Genomic DNA, 16,974 nt, shown 5'->3' with positions numbered 1-16,974 from the left:
TTAAGCCATTTAAAAATAGCTGGGTAAAACATTTGACAGTATGATGAAGAAAAGTACTGAAGAATTTAATTTCTTGCTGTGGAAGTGGGAGTGATAAGATAAACTAATGTAGCATCTCCATGTCCAATATCCATAGTTTCTTGATCATTAAGGTTCTAAAAAAATGATTAATTAAGGCAGCTGCTTCTCAGCATTGCTTGATTTTTTTCCTTTATTTTTTTTAAACATTTAGGCTATTAATTTCTCAGTATGATGGCACATTTTTAAAATACTTCTATTAACAGCAGTCTTTTTTTAACTGCATCTAGCTTCATTAATCTCCATTACTATCCAGTTATATGTCTCTAAAGCACTCAGCTCCTCTGTAGCTCAGAGGGCAATTCACACCATATATCATTTCATACAGTCAGTTATGACATCGCGTTTCTCAAGAGAGAAGGAAGGGGAAAAGAGATTCCTGCAGTGAGATTTTCACTTGRATCCCTCTCTGAATATGCAACAGCCACCAGCACACAGTAAATCCATCATCTGGGAGTCAGACTTTGTACAGACTGTATTCACAAATGGATATTTTTTTAAATATAAATGAACAAAGATTCCCACAAAGATGATAACATTACATTTGAAAACAAAAGCAGTATAAATATTGTTTTTAAAGGACACTTGATACTAAATGGAATTTTCATTCTACAGCTTTGAAAGTTTGAAGAAAAAAAAAATTTCTGTTCTTTTTAAAGAATACCCCTAAATGTTTTTCAAGTCTAGCTCTACAACCTGTCKCTGTTGGCCAGACAGCCGACACAAAATAACAGACACAAACACACACATATACACACACAAAAAGTAACCCCTTTATTCTGGGACAGGCCTCTTTTATCCACTTTAGCAACCAGTGCATACATTTGTGTCAAACATACATTGGTTAGTGAGGCTGTCATTTTCTACTCAACAGMAAAAAGCTACAGGTAGTAGGTAGGTTTGCAAAAGCTACAGTATTAGTAATGTTTATAATTGTAAGCCACCTGCATTATCAATTCTACATTCCAATCTCTTTTTCTCAAGACAGCCAAGGACATGGCGTTTTTCTCCCAYGCAAGCTGTTARCACTCCGTACAACAACCCTCCAACTTGCTTTTCCTTTGAAGTCTTACTGTTAAATATCTTTTATATTTTTATGTATAGCACTTCTCGTTAGAAAAAATGACTTTTAGTCAAGTTGTAAAGCAATGTCTTTTAGACAACAGAAACTGTATTTTGATCTTGTGATGTGTTTTGTATATTCTGATAAAATCTATTGAACATTCCAGGTGGAATTGATTGTTATTTTTTAAGAAAGTACTTTTGATACTTCAATTGTGAATGTTGTACTAACCTTTTTTTAAAAAAAAAAAAAAAAACCACCAGAAAAGTTATTGTAATAAAACATGTGAAACTGACAAATTATTGTAATAAAGATTGTGAGCAACCTGAAACAGGTTGATTTTATTGAAATGTTTCTCCTACAAATTACAAATGTGGAAAAACAACCACAGATGCTCAGAACTGTATCAACATAATCTTGTAATACATTAGAGGCTGAAATAAGTCTTTAGTATTTTGCCTGCTTTCTGATTTTTGCTCCTTCCATTAAGGCAAGCATTTCCACMGTAAAGAAAGAATTTTTGTGCTGGATTGACATGCAGTGCTGGTCACTATTTTAGTCCTCATCACTAGACAAACCATSCATCAGATCTAGGCTAGTCACTAGTTGAAGTCACACTCAAGTCAGAAGGCAGAAAGTTATGCATTCATTCCACAACATTCAAAAGCTWAAAAATACCTTTAAAAAAGCAAGTCTACTGGGGAAGTCTTAGCAGATTTCTTTTGTAAGATAAATGTGAAACATAACACAAGCAAAGTAGGTAGCAGTGTTTCTARCTATCAAAGCAATGAGGCTTTGGAATAAAGCACTCTCTTGCACTTAAAGCAGCACAGAAAACATTGTAAACAGAATTTTGACAGGTTTGTAAACAGAAATAATGGATTATGTCTTGTGCCATTGTGGGTGTGTTTCATTAATTTATCTTTGTCTTTCCTCTTTGTTATCTTCATGCTCTAAATTTGAAGAATTTTGCTTGAAAGAAAGTGAAAGGTACTTTTGGCATGTAAATACCCCACAGAAGATGATAATCAAATATCCTTAACTTTATTTGTGTCTTCTACATGGTTTTCAGAACTATAGGACTGGTATTTAGAAAATAAAATTTAAGACAGAAACAGTTGGGGAAAAAAAAATTTGGAAACAGGCAAGACTTGGATAACACAGATCTCATTTTATTTATATCCCACAGAACTAGATGATCTCTTAAGCAGGAAAGAGAAGAAATAGTAGACAAAGAGAGTCCAAGCATRTTGAGAGGAAAAAAATGGGTACACTATTTTGAAATTTTTAAGATGAACTTAAGAATTGGTGAGAGGGAAAAGGAAAGCGGAAGAAGAAATCATTGCAAGAGAGGCTATTAATAATGAAATGTGATTGCTTTTTTTTAATTGATTTTAACAAGGTTTTAACTGATAACAACATAAATAAAATATGGAGGGAAAGAGGAGATAATTTCTATGTGTATTCACAATAATATATTACTATTATTAATGTAATGATTATAAACAGTATGTTCACAATCATACATTTACAAAGAATAACACAGCTTGTTTTTTTGTTTTTTGTTTTTTTTTTTCTGCAGTACTCAGGTAAAAGTTCTTACTTCTTCAATATCTCTTAACTGGAATGATGACAACCTAATGGTGCTTTGTAACCACTACCCGAGAACAAGCAACGTATTTTACCTTTGGCCTCAAGGCTACTGAAGACAGCGTCAAAAGCATTTCTTGTTCTCATAAGCAATGGTTGTGAGTTCAAATAATATCAAAGATCCATGAGCTGCTTAACTACATCTATAGAAACTACTACAAAAGGAAGGGAAAAGATTTCACATAATTATAYTTGTTAATGGCAATCTCCTGATTTTCAGTTGTGTAATGAGGGAAAAAATATTCTAGATTATTGATCTGGAGTCATTTACCATTCCAGATAAATTAGTACAGAACTACCACTGGTGATGCCTTTTGCTTATATTGCAACTACCCTGAAGAAGTAATAAACTGAAGCCCACAGTTTCTGGGTACCAGTGAACACCTAGATGTGACAGCCTGCAAGACCAACTAAATTCTTTATTCTTTCTTGYGATTTTAAGCAATTTTTACTAGACCACTAATATCTGTTATTCCTGCCTGTACTTTCATATCTGCTCCTACTGTACCTTTTGTGGACAGCAAAGYTTTGCTCCCATTACTATCTTGGACACTGTTATTTACATTCAAAATAATTCTTCTTGAATAGCATTTATACTTGAGGGCACGCCAGCTAGCCAAAGGCACCGTGACAGAAATTGGCCAACAGGAATGTCTTTCCCAGGAGGGCAGAACCCTGYGGGTGCAGGCTGGGTCTAGCAGGGCTGGGGGATGGCCCCAGAGGTCAGCAAGCTGAGCAGTGGCCAGCCATGCCCCTGGGCAGCAGTGGGGGACAGCAATGTCACCCACGTGACGTGGTGACAAGCCAGCCCAGAGACTGGGAAGGGACTGGCCCCGCTCTGCTGAGTGCATCAGAGCACATCAGCAATGTCACCCTGCACGCAGGGAACACATCCACAAGCTGGCTGGAGGCGAGAGGAAGCCACCAAGGCAGTGGGGCTGGAGTGCTTGCCCTGTGAGGAGAGGCTGTGGGACATGCTAAACTGGTTTTTCATCCATTCCTATGCCAAGACTGATAAAAAGGATATAATAAAAATTTGATTTTGCACAGTTTCTCATGGACATTTAAAGACACAGATACTGAGGAAAAGAAATGACTGAGCTACGTCTGCATATGATAGTGGGAATAGTGGGAATAGTGGGAATTTTCAGCAGTATGTTGAAATGTGGATGTGATAAAATAGAGCTGCAAGTACAATTTTTAACACAATAAAAATAGGTTCGTTAGTCATTGAAAATATATTGCTACAATGTAAATTTGTGATTTTTGTTAAAGCAGAAATTTAAAACGCAGCTGTGTTTTCTGAAGTTCAGAAAAGCCTATAATACGTACTAAGTTTAGCAGACTATCATTTCTGAAACAAAAAAACAGAATAAATATCTGCCCAATACACAACATTTTCCCTTTACAGCTCTTTCTTTTGCCTTCTTGATCCTTTTAATTTCATTAAAGCTAAATCATCTTGTTGCATTTTTAAATCTTGACAAGGAAGTAAATTTTTAATTACTAATTGAAAAATCACTTGCTATTACTGACAACACTACTGCAAAGGTCTTTTTTTGTGTACTAGCTTATAATACAAAGAACTAAAATAGACTTATTTTTGCTTGTTTATTTGTTTGAGGTTTTGGGGAGAAAGGGGGCAGAATCAAGAAATACAAAGGTCATAGAACTGCCCAGAAAAAAAATCACTCCCATATTCTCTTCTCTGTAGGTTAAACCCAAAAGGAGAAAAAMATAATGCATACATATTCCAAACCCTGTGGATTCCACCTAACTATACAGCAACTATGTAATTTCTAAACAAGCATAGATTATCCAATATCCCTTGCAGGTCCTTAGGCATATTTCTAAACATATTTTTAAAGTAATATATTAGACTGGYTTAGATTAACATACATAGAACGGAATATGCAACCTATTTTGTCACAATTCCAGTTTAAATCATAGCGAACTGAAGAAAAAACGTTTCTCTTTAAGATAACACAGCTGCTCAGCAATGCATGCAGGAATAACAGCACACYTTTCTTGCCATACAAAAATGAAACAGATTATTTTGTCCACAGGATGRTAAAGAAGTAAAAATTCTCATGGTGTAGCAAACTGCATCTAGAATTTCCAGTAACAAGTGAAGGAACTTACTCTGAGAACACATTTAATCCATCTTTTCCTACCCATAAATTCTCAATAAAATTCTTGCCCCAGGCCCTAGCCCAAAAGCTACACAGTGGGAAAGGAATACAGCATCTGAAGTCAGTGCACGAAGAATCATAAGCARATTTATTTCTGTGATCCATGACAACACAGGGAAAACTCATCCGTGCACAAAAAAGAATTTTCTTAAGGGTAGGTACTACACTGAAAAAAGAATTTAATTCTTGAGGGATAATATTCCACCCTTTGTTTTTGTCCAAAGCTCACTATCTTCTGCTGATTCTAGTGCAGATTAATTCCTATCTTCATCACAGATTAGGAATATAATTAGGACTATAGTAATTACAATTAATACCTATTACAGTACATTCACATTCAGAWAACAAGATTGTTTCAGAGCATACACTAATGTAGCACAGGAAGAGGGAAGACGCATTACTACTGTAGGAGGTCAGCTAAGAATGACACAAAATGAAAACCTACATGGAACAGAAATAACTTCCCATTCAAACAGTAATCTCTCAGTAGAATGATAAATTAGAATTTTTGGATAGGATGTAAGAAGCATAAAGGATTGTACAAAAGGAGGCAAAGATTAAATTAATTTCTTTTGGAAGCACACTCTAGTAACAGCCTCTATGTAGCAGAAAAAATGTTACAGGGGGTTATAATTTCAAGGTTAGATATTGTATGTCCTATATCCTGTAACAGATTTTTTCTGATAAACTTGCTGTTCAGACCCTACCAACGATCTTGTTTTCCCCAAAGTCTGCAAAAAATCTGGTATGACCTGGCAAACATCTTGTTATAAATTCCAGTGGAGGACAGCCAACCTATTTAGATTCAGGCTGGCTAATCTGAAAGTTACAAGAAAGAGAAGTCATGGAAACCACAGAAGAACAAAACTGAAGCTGACTTGAATTAAATCTTCAAATAAGAATTTAATAAGAAAATTATGGAATGTTAATTTAAAATGCCAACAAATTAAACCCATTCATCATGATAAAACAATTGCACTACATGGCAATTGTTTATCGAAACCACATTGTGCTTGTTGATACCACAATGCACAATGAACAAGTCAGGATTTATTCTGWTTCTGTGGTCATCCATTCATAGCCATTCAAGTACTGACAATTCTAAATCTAGATAGTAGAATCAAAGTAAACATGACAAAACAGTTCTGCAATCGAGCACTTGATTCTGATCTGGATTTATTCAGATCTTYAAACCCACTTGCCAATTTCTTTAGGTAAGCATGGAAATATGAACTTTGTAGGTATGCTTGCACAAAGCCATTTATGAAATTATACGTTCTTTAACATCATCACTGCAAGCTTTATGGCAACCATGACATGGGATTACAGAATCACATTAACATCCTTAATAAATAAATACTTAAGTAATTAAGTACTAAAACCAAGAAATTAAAATGAAAGAAGACCTAGAGAAAGTGAAGCATGTTTTCTGGCAATGAAAGTGTTAGAATCCAAGACTCCCAATTGAATTTTTCTTTTAGGAAGAATCATAAAAACTCAGCAGTGCATTTTGCTGACACTTGAATTACTGCACAGTTTAGGGTCAGGAGTTTGGAATATCTCAGGTCAGTATCCTGATTTTCTTATTAGAGATCTTTTATTTTACTCTATTATTTACTTGACACTTACCCTTGTTGTCGTTTAATAAATTCCATAGAGCCTGTTATTTMAAATTATACAAAAAAGAGTAATTGCTCATTTTAATGCAAGGACACATTCTAAGACAGTGATGCTGAGTGTTTGCTTTGAAAAGCAAGACTTATACATATTTTGACTGTAATAACTTYCCTAAACTAATTTTCTTCTTGAACCATTTACACCATGTTTCGGAAGACTTCTATTAAAATGCACAGAAGCAAGATTTGTACATATAGAGAGCATCCAAATACTGTATTGTATAGTGCAAAACAAGCTTACTAGCTTTTGAATTATGCTCACATGGAGTGGAAGCAGTGTAATGAAAAAGGTGTTTCCAGTACTTCAGTAAGGCAAACAGAAAAGCTATTTAATCTGATAGACTCTAGGAAAACTTTCAGTTGTAGAAGAGAGTTATCTGCAACAGATATACATAAATTTAACTCTGTTTAAGTATTGTGGTAGACCAAAGAGTTTTCTATATCATTACACAACAATGGCTTATTGTATTACAATTTTTCGTCTTCCCAATGTGAGCAAGGTTTACAACTCAGTCTTGCTAAAAACAGCCTCCTTTTCTCCTGTCTCAAGACCAGCACTTGGTACAGTCATGGGACAACCCTGGCAGCTGTGGGACCTGGAGTCAAAGCTTTGGAATGTAATTTTTAGGGGCTTTTTTTTTTTGTTGTTTGTTTGGTTTTTTTTGTTTGTTTTTTGTTTTGTTTGTTTTTTTTAATGAGTAATGGGGCATTGATTTGCTTCCTAAAAGAAAAATACAGGAACAGCTAGGGYTCCAAAAATCCAATGCTCATGTTTCTATTTTTAAATGGAGGTAAATATCGTTATTAATAGGCAGTAAGAATGACTGACAAGAGTGTATTCAGATATTTTGATATCYGAGTACTTGTAGACATTTAGATTTAAGGCAAGTGGCAGCTGCCAGTGGTCTGTCCAGACTTTTGTTTTAGATGATCCACAGATCTCTGAACATGGTAATACTTCCCCTTTTAAAAGCAGGTGAACCTTTGAGATAAAAATGTTTAAAGGAATTTAGTCTGGAGAAAAAAATAGCAATTATTAAAAGTATAAACTGAGAAACATTCCAAAACACTTGTGATTTGGACTTCCCCGAGCAGCTTATTTTGCAGAGAAAATAACAAATAGTCTAAAATAATCTTAAACAATTCCTAGTCTCAGGGAACAAGTAAAAATACAGACAGCTCTGCTTTATTCTCAAAAATACTTARGTCAGTATTAAGGTTTTTCCAGGTCAAAGTAATGATTTTCAAGTGACTGGATCAGCAGCAGCTTACACAGACCATCTTAACTTACACCAGGGAGATCTCTTACCTACCAAAAGCAAATTCAAGGTGAGGCTAGTCAGAGGAGAGCTCCTCCTATCATCCAAGGACTTTTCTTTCTCTGTCATGTCAGGAGCTGAATGGGGCAGGGCCCATAATTCCTGTGCTCCAGTGATTGCCCATCCCTGAGGAGCTCAAATTTGGGTTCTGCATTTCATAACCATTTAGAAATATGTTCTTTTTAGCTGAGAAGCTTGGAAATTCCTTAGTCAACAGGCTGAGGATCCTCTACTGTTATACATAATATGAGTACAATGTACTGTTACAMATAAATAATTCAGAGTACAAAGGAAACAAAGTATGGCTCAAAAACAGAATGAATGAAATCTTCATGATATTTATATTCCGAAAATTAACCCTTCCATCCAAAAGGCACAAGCAATAAATTSTAAGTATCTGAATCAGCTGGGAAAGAAATTTAGATATACATCTAGATTTTCTTAATGTTTTCTAAGGYTTCTTTTTATTCTTACTTCATAATGATGTAGAGACATTCTAATCAATAATTTTATCTCAGAATCAAACCTAAGCACATAGAACTTTGGATTTAATCTGAGGTTTTAAACAATGGCTTAGTAAAACTGATACTTTTTATAGACTGACCTCAGAATTCCTGAATGCCCAAAAGTGTCATCCCTGACTTGCAGGAACATGTAAATGGGAACTTCCCCCAAAATGTAGAAGAGACATTCTTTGAACTAGGAATTTCCTGAACCTTAACTTTTATGTCTACAACCATTATATTTTAAATTATTTTCCCTGAGTTCTTAAATTATTTTCAATATTTTTTTCCAGAAGAAGTGGGGAAAACACCATAACTCAGAAATTGTTAAATATATCTCAGGGGCTTCCTTTGAAYATTTTTGTCAGTGTAATCTCAGCTATTGACTTTGCCCAAGACAAAGGAAAGGATAAAAATATAAACCCTCCTCTGGCTTCTAGTAATTTTCCCCTGACATTAATGATAGAGCTATACCAATAAACTTGGGGTTTAGTGCATATATTGAAAGTAAGAACAAATGGCCGCAGCATTAAGAAGCTAAATCATGTGTTCTYCAAAGTTGGAAATATGATTGAAAGATGAGGAAAACATCTCTGTGAGTAATTTCAGTAACCAAGATAAAGCCTTTTTATTGGAAGCCTATTTTTCATTGGACTGAATATTGCAATCTAAGCTCTTTTGGCTAACCTATACTTTTTAACACAATCTTGCAAACAATTGTTTAAAACTGCCTTCAGGCAGGTAGYGTATTTCCTCATTAGGCATCTTTGCTTTATTAACTGGTTAAAAGAACAAAAAGTTCATTCAATCTCTCCAACTTTTGCTGAGAATTGCCAGACATTACTACAGCATCATTGCCAACAGTTTTTAATGCTCAGGCCCAGAAAGCTTTCTAAGTCTGCTTGCTTATTATTCTCTCATCCTGTTAAAGACTCACCTGGTGCCTCTGGAAATGCACAGCTCTGCCCAGAAGGCTGTGGAGTTATGAGGGTATTACTTTTCAATATCAGAAGTGAATCAACCATTTTGGGTGTTCTCAGCTACCCAGAAAACCAGTGGTAACATGGTCTTTTTCAAAGGARTAAAGATACATACTTCAGACAACAACTTAAAAATATGGATCATCAGCCTGAATTTTCTCAGAAAGAATCTAGTCAGTTAATGTCTTCATCAAGGGAAAATGCCAACATTAAGGACTTTTAAAATGATAATTAAGACACTAGCTGTCCAACTTTCACAGAGGCTCTGTGTGCACACCAGTTTTGAAAATATGCAAACAGGAAAGTCCACTTTTTATAAGTCACAGGACTTCTAAAAAGAAACAGAGTGAGAGATTTACTGGGGAACTATTACAGTAGAGGTTGTTTTCTCTGTGTTTAGTTAGAAAAACAGTTTCCCGTAAGTTTTTTTCTTCATTTGATACACCATTATCTCACTGGAAAATAAAGGAAAGAAAAGATTGGTCCCATGAATTGAGAATGATTGATCCTAGAAGATAGTTTGTGCTTTCTTTCTTTTACACTCTCTATCTGCTTCTATAACAATTTTTGTATCACTCCAGTTGAGTCATTTGTAGCATTTTGTTGGATACCTTAGTGATCATGGAATTTGATTTGTAMATGCCTTACCTGTTATTTTTAGCTTGACAGACAAAGATGTTGAGCAGCCAGGATTGTATTTGAGGTCAATAGTTTCCCCCTCAACTTAGTGCTATGTCATGTGAGGTAAACAGTAAAAAATGGATCCTTGTGTCTCAGAGCACTCAAGAAAAGTAGATGCTTTTGACTTTAATGTCTGTGAGCCTTTGAATCTAGATCTATATAATAGGAACAATATCCTGTATATGATATGGAGATTTTTGAAAACAAATTCACAAGCACTTATGAAGCAGAAATTTGGAATAAGTGCTAAAGAAAAGTCCTTGTTGAAACTAGAGCTTGTTGTTAAAATAGTCTGCATAGGACACAGTGAACAAGTCACATATATTTAAAATATTTCAGGCAGAATACAGAAAAGTTATTTCAAGTTCTTCCATACCAGCTGTTGCCTGCCAAATCAGACATGCAGATAAAACAGTATGCGCTTCAGTAGTAGAAGATACTATCACAGAGAGATGAGGTTGGAAAATAAGTTCTTTAAATCATAAGTAAACGTATTGCAATATTACGAATATTGCAATGTCATATTTTCCGGGCACTATTCAGTGTAGATGTGTTCTCAAGCACTCATAACTGCATAGAAAGAAGATCACAAGAATGTCATAGCATCAATCATAACTGCATAGAAAGAAGATCACAGGAAAGTCATAGCATCCCTGTGAAAGTAATTAAAAAAAAACAAAACAAAACAAAAACAAACACTGCCTGGAAGTGAAATCTATGAATAATCTGCAGAGTACTCTCTGCTTGTGTGATCCTAAAACAACTGTGAACATGCATATGAYCAGGACAACTCAAAAAAGCAACAAATCACTGCTATCAGTTCAATGACARAATTGTAATAAAGTGCCATTTTTATCTCTGGACCACAGAGGATAAATGGTTTAAAAGAAGAACAAGTACAGGCGTTCTGGCAGTAAAGCAGTTGCTTGATAAAATCCTAAACTGATTTAAAATTACCCAAAATGGTAAAATGAAATGTTCAGTTTGACTGATCTGAAATCTCTTTTAGGACTAGTAAAGCACTAAGGACAACTTGTTTGAGAGCAGATGGGTTAGCCCATCACAGGGGATTATYTAATATCTTCTCTACTTTTGCTAAGTGGTTCCTTTGACCTGTGCAGTAAGACTTATCAAAAGATATCTGCCCTGTTCTTCTGAAGTGTTAGCTCTACACACATAATTATACCTGGATAACATTCCCTCWTTCAAAAATAAAGATAACCTAAGAAAGGTTGATTAGGCAGGTGCTAAGTATGGTTGTGCCAACACAAATTTCTAGAATCACTCTATCCTACAGACTAAATAAATATTCAGTATTAGAGAGTATTTTGTCCCTAAAAAACATCACCAATTCATGGTAATCATGGTAACTGCTTTTGTTAAACCACAGTGTGTTAGAAATCAAGATGTATTAGCCCTTGAAAATATCACACCTAAAAATTTACAAAATCACACAASRGTAAGACTGAAAGGCAAAGCGGGTCATCTGATCCCACCTCCCTGATCCAGGAGAGCCATCCCAGAGCATATGGCRCAGGGYTATGTCCCTGAACATCTCCAGGGAGGGAGACTCTACAACCTCTCCAGGCRATCTGTTCCAATGTTTTGCCACCCACATGGTAAAGAAGTTCTTCCTCACGCTCAGGTAGAACCCATCAGTTTGTGCCCATTGTCCCTTGTCCTACTGCTTGGAACCACCAAGCGGAGCCTGGATCCATGCACTGGCACTCTCCCTTCAGATAATTGTATATATTGATGAGGTCCCCTCTGTCATCTCTTCTTAAGACTGAACAGGCCCACCTCCCTCCCTCTTTCCTTGTAAGAGTCCCTTAATCATCCTGGTAGGGCAAATTTGCTGCAGTTTAAAATCAGCTGGCTTGCTTAATTTCACATTAAAGCATGAATAAAAATGACTGCCCACTTTTTTATTTCTACATTTTCTTCAAAAATATCAGCTGCTAGACAACATGGAATCCTTCAGACCTGGACTAAATACTTTGCCAGGAATATACAGAAGAAAGTGAAAATGCACTTTTCATAAAACTGGTTTCATTTCATTGTTCATTACATTTCTCAGTGCAATTARGAAAACTATTCCTTTCAAAATTTTATATTTTTACATTACCTATAAATTCATCTTTACTCACTCATATTCAATAAGAAATAATCTCCCTTTGCATGCATAAAGCACAAACAGTAGCAGAAGCAACAGTAGAACAATAGTAGCACATGCTAAAATTCTGAATAAGAAAAATTACCATTAGAAAGCAAAAGACCAATATGTGAGTCTTTTGAAAGAGTTTTTCTTTAAATGATAAAATCTCATATGCATTGACACCCATATGAACACATCTTTATTTACATGTAATTTACAGCATTTTTAGGGTAACATTTTCATGTTAGGAATCTAGTACTGTTACTTTCCATAGATTAATGAAGCAGAATGAAAGATGTATCACAAACTGCATTTCAGCAATAATCTCTTCTAAAATGTTTTGGAATAATAGAAGATTCCTACCGGGTCTTCTGTTTTGTGGTTATTGAGCAAATCAGATAGGAAATCATCATGAAGACTTTCTCGCCGAATCAATGTAAACTCCCGTAGGAAAACTGCTCCTTGATTTTGGTCTCCAAAAACCTAGAAGGAAAACATGGCATTAGGAAATGCAAAATTTTAATTCTGTCATGGACAGAATATCCAAAAATATATGACTGGAAGAATAAAAGGTTTGTTAATGGTCCTCTGTCTTCCATTACTACATTTGCTCTAACCAGACAGCATTGCCATTAATGAGAACCCTGACATGCTTTCAAAGAATGTCAATAAGTTAATGAGTAAATTCCATTTACATGGAATTCTGCTGTGAAAAGGTTTTCTATATTGTTATTTACATCTATGGTTTATAAGAGACCAGTTAAAAACTCTTTTGTGAAATGAGTTAATATTTGAATTGTATTTTTMCTTTATGAAAGAGATCATGTTTGCCCAGCATTTTGGCTGCTCTATAATAAGAAGTTAGAGCTTAAAATTTCGAATCAACAGAAAAACATTATTTATAAGTACTTTGGCCAGCAGACTCCAATATRCACATGCATCCAAAATAATTTAAACTAATTTTATATCTATTGGTTTTAGGAATATATGTATAAGCCACCTGAGAAACTGGTTGTTTTTGCAGTGATTGACTAACCAACTATTATCAAAATATCCTAGTTACAATTATATGTTTTGACAGATTTTRGAAATAAATACTAGAAGCAAATACACATCGCTCTTCAAGCTCTCACTTTTTTTCCCTTTCCTTGCTCAAGCCAAATAATTTTTTAAAGGTATAACATAAAGTGTTGGAAGTCAGTGAAATACCAGGGAAGGTTTTGAAACATGTCGGAACATTGTTCTTTCACCAGACTAAATCTAAAGAATTCTACTACAGGTGAAATATCCATAAAGGTGTTAAAAAACAGGAATAGGGACTGTATTATCTCTGGAATCTCTGGAAATCTAGAATATTTTTCAGCACTTGTCATATGTCATATATATGTCAAAACATATTTGGAAGGTCATTCAGTTTGAGAGAATAGTACATCTTATCAAAATAAATAAAAGTACTATTTGGCAACAAATGATCGCAACACCAGTGTGATAGTTATATAATAGTTTTATCTATTATCTATTTATCACTAAATAATTTATTCATATGAAATACTGATTTATGCTCCAGAAACGTGTCTTTTTCTGTTCCTCTAMCTGTGACATAGGTACTATATAAGATACTATATGATACTCTAATCAGGAGCAGTGGACATAGCATTTCCTCATTCAAGATAAGCACAGTGCTTGGACTGTTATTACTCACAATAGCTGCAATTGTTACATTTTACAAAGCARATGTCCACTGTCTGCTGCTTTCATTATGATTATTTCTTCTACTCATCCTTCCGTATAGCCAGGTGACATAGTTATGCTGTCTCTACTTATTCTAGCTGAGAAGGTCAAAGGGCCTRTCACTAACGTGATTTTGTAGGGTCCAGTGGGAGAATGAAGTACAGATTTGCCTCGCCACTCCCTACAAGTGAGTGCTTTTTGGGAGGAGGCAGTCCTCCCTGCCAGCTGGGAACTGAGATCAGAGCTTCTGTAAAGCTAGTGCAATTATAATGGGCTGACTAAAGGAAGATGATCTAATTAACTTACGGGGCGGATGGGAATATCTTTATATGAAGCGGGTAATGTGAAGAATTAAGAGTCTGTCAATCCAAACTACATGCTCCTAAATATAATAGATGTTTTCTTTGATGTAAAATGCTTGCCTCTAGTAGTGAAATAGGGGGCACCTAATTCTTCTGGTTGCTTTGAGGTCCTCTGCTGTAACTTTCAAGACTTTAAATAAAAAAGAACACAAGAAAAAAAAAMCCATAAAAGGAATAGCTTTACAGGAGTAGGGTTTTAAAATTTATAGTTAGCTTCCTGTCTTGTGGATAACATTGTGAGAAACACCCACTGATATTATTCTTACATTATTGAGTCATAGCAACGAAGAATCCTCAGAGGTATCTGAAGAGGAAACACACATGTTCCCCAAAGAAAAAGAAGCCCTGTTAGTGACACATATTCTTTTTGGACAAATCCTTRTCTTACAAATAAATATGTTCTTGAAATAGCCTGTACTTTATAAAAATGTTTCAACTCAAGATTGGCAAAAAATGTCCAAATAGTAAAAGTTATTTCAAGAAAGGAAATAGGTTCTTTTATTTTACTTTGAAATAATAGTGTCTACTTGTGATTTTAAACACTTGTGATCAGSAAATCTAATGACATATTTATAAAATCATAGAATTGTTTAAGTTGGAAGAGATCTTYAAAATTGTCTAGTCCAACTTTTAATCCAGCACTGCCAAGTCCACCACTAAACCAAGTCCCTAAGTGCCATATCTACTTTATCTTCCACATACCTCCAGGGATGGTGACTCAACCACGTCCCTGGGCAGCCGGTTCCAGTGCTCRTCAAACCTTTYCATGATRAATTTTTCCTAACAGCTAATCTAAACCTCCCCTGGCAAAACTTGGGGCCATTTCCTCTCATCCTATTGCTTGTTCCCCAAGAGAAGAGACCAACCCCCACATCCCTGCACCCTTCTGTCAAATTGTAAAGATCAATAAAGTCACACCTGAGACTCCTCCAGGCTAAATACTCTCAGCTACCCTTACCCTCTCCTCATGAGACTTGTGCTCCAGACCTTTCCCCACCTCCATTGTCTTTCCTGCCACAAAGGATCCAAAATTTAACACAGGGCTCGAGATGTGGCCTCATAAGTGGGGGGTACAGGGGGACAATCCCTGCCCTGCTGGCCACACCGTCGCTGATCCAGGCCAGGATGCTGCCAAGACTTCTTGGCCACCTGGGAACAGCTGCCTCATGTTAAGCTGCTGTCACCTGCACCCCCAGGTCCTCTTCCTATCAGGCAGCTTTCCAGCCATTCTGCTCCAGCCTGTGGCACTGCCTGGGGGTGTTGTGACCCCAGGGCAGGACCTGGCACCCAGTCTTGTTGAAGCTCATCCCACTGGCATTGACTCATCAATCCAWCCTGTCCAGATCCCAATGCTACTAATTTCAGAAATCAAATTACAAACAGTGTAAAGAGTCACTTCTTCACCAACGATTCACTTTCCTATTTTGCTTAYTTTGTTCCTATAAAAATATACCCAGATTCTGAAAATTCTTTCTCTTGTAAGAGCAGTCAGGTTCCCATTATTAAAACTCCAATCTGTTTTTCAAAATAAATGAAATCTCTTGGTTCAAAATGCATATGCAATATCAATAATCTCAATAAATCACTGCTAATCTTTAAAATTTARCTGTCTACTATATTAACAGCAATGCTCTGACAACTGCTAATTACATAGGTGGGAAATAGGTGTCAGAGACACCTATTCAGAAATAAGAGACAGAGCTAAGTAGTAAAAAAAAAGGTATTCAGGATACTGAAGATAAAGGAAGAAGATAAGAAAATAAAAAAAAAAGAGCAGCAGTAATGCAAGTTTGTTTTTTTTTTTTTTCATTTAGCAAATATGAATGATAAAGTCTTGAAAAAATGGGCTGAAAAGTATGTGGTCATCTAAAGAAGGTTACTCTCTGCTTGATTTACATAAAATACTTTTCTGCTTTGAGTAGTAGTTCACTCTGGGTTTGCTTTAATTTATACATCATCTGATAAAACTTTGCTCAAGTAGAATATCGTAATATGGTCATCCTTACTGAGAGAGTTGGAATCAATCCATTAAAGATGAGTGTCAGTAAAATGGAATAATGATTGGAAAGACTGTTTTCCATTTTTCAAGTTTTCCTTGAAGCCTAGCTACATATATATGATCATTTCATTCCCTCAGGAAAACTATTTTATCATAATACAGCCACCATATCTCTCATCTATCTTTGTTCAGTTTATGATCAGAAAAGATCAGAAAATATTTCCAAAAACAACCCATAGTAACCATTCTTAAGCAGTGAGCAAACCATACAAAGAAAGAGTAGACTGACAGAAATCTGACCTTTAGCAGCAGCAATCAYCAGTGTTCAATACGGGGCTTTTCAAGAATTTGGAAACAACATTGTAAATGAGGTTTCACTGGTGCACATGAAATTCAACAGCACAGCATTGAAGTTTCTMAGTGTGAGGAAGATATCTGGGTATTCAGGTGCTCAACTGACAAATTGCAAAGAAGCCTTTTATGAAATTGACATGAGAAAAAATTCCAAATACATAAGCAATGTTCTTCTCATTTTAGCTCAGTTTCCATCCCTCTTAAAAGAATGCAAAAATKAGTTGTTCCATT

The 16,974-nt window shown here is 35.5% G+C and overlaps 1 protein-coding gene across 1 annotated transcript in view; it reads right to left on the bottom strand.

The window, feature by feature from the left end:
- Positions 1–16,974, bottom strand: part of ADAMTSL1 (ADAMTS like 1) — a 370,874-nt gene that overhangs the window by 269,115 nt on the left and 84,785 nt on the right. Inside the window, exon 2 of the mRNA XM_057373470.1 lies at positions 12,661–12,780. Within this exon, the coding sequence (XP_057229453.1) occupies positions 12,661–12,780 (120 nt within the window). The remainder of the gene's footprint in view (positions 1–12,660; positions 12,781–16,974) is intronic.

This window comes from Malurus melanocephalus, unplaced genomic scaffold (assembly GCF_030028575.1).
Source record: "Malurus melanocephalus ecotype Western Australia unplaced genomic scaffold, MMel_1.1 scaffold_198, whole genome shotgun sequence".
In the NCBI taxonomy this organism is placed as follows: Eukaryota; Metazoa; Chordata; class Aves; order Passeriformes; family Maluridae; genus Malurus; species Malurus melanocephalus.
Note: the sequence above shows the minus strand (reverse complement) of the source record. Positions and strands in the feature narration are given on the sequence as shown.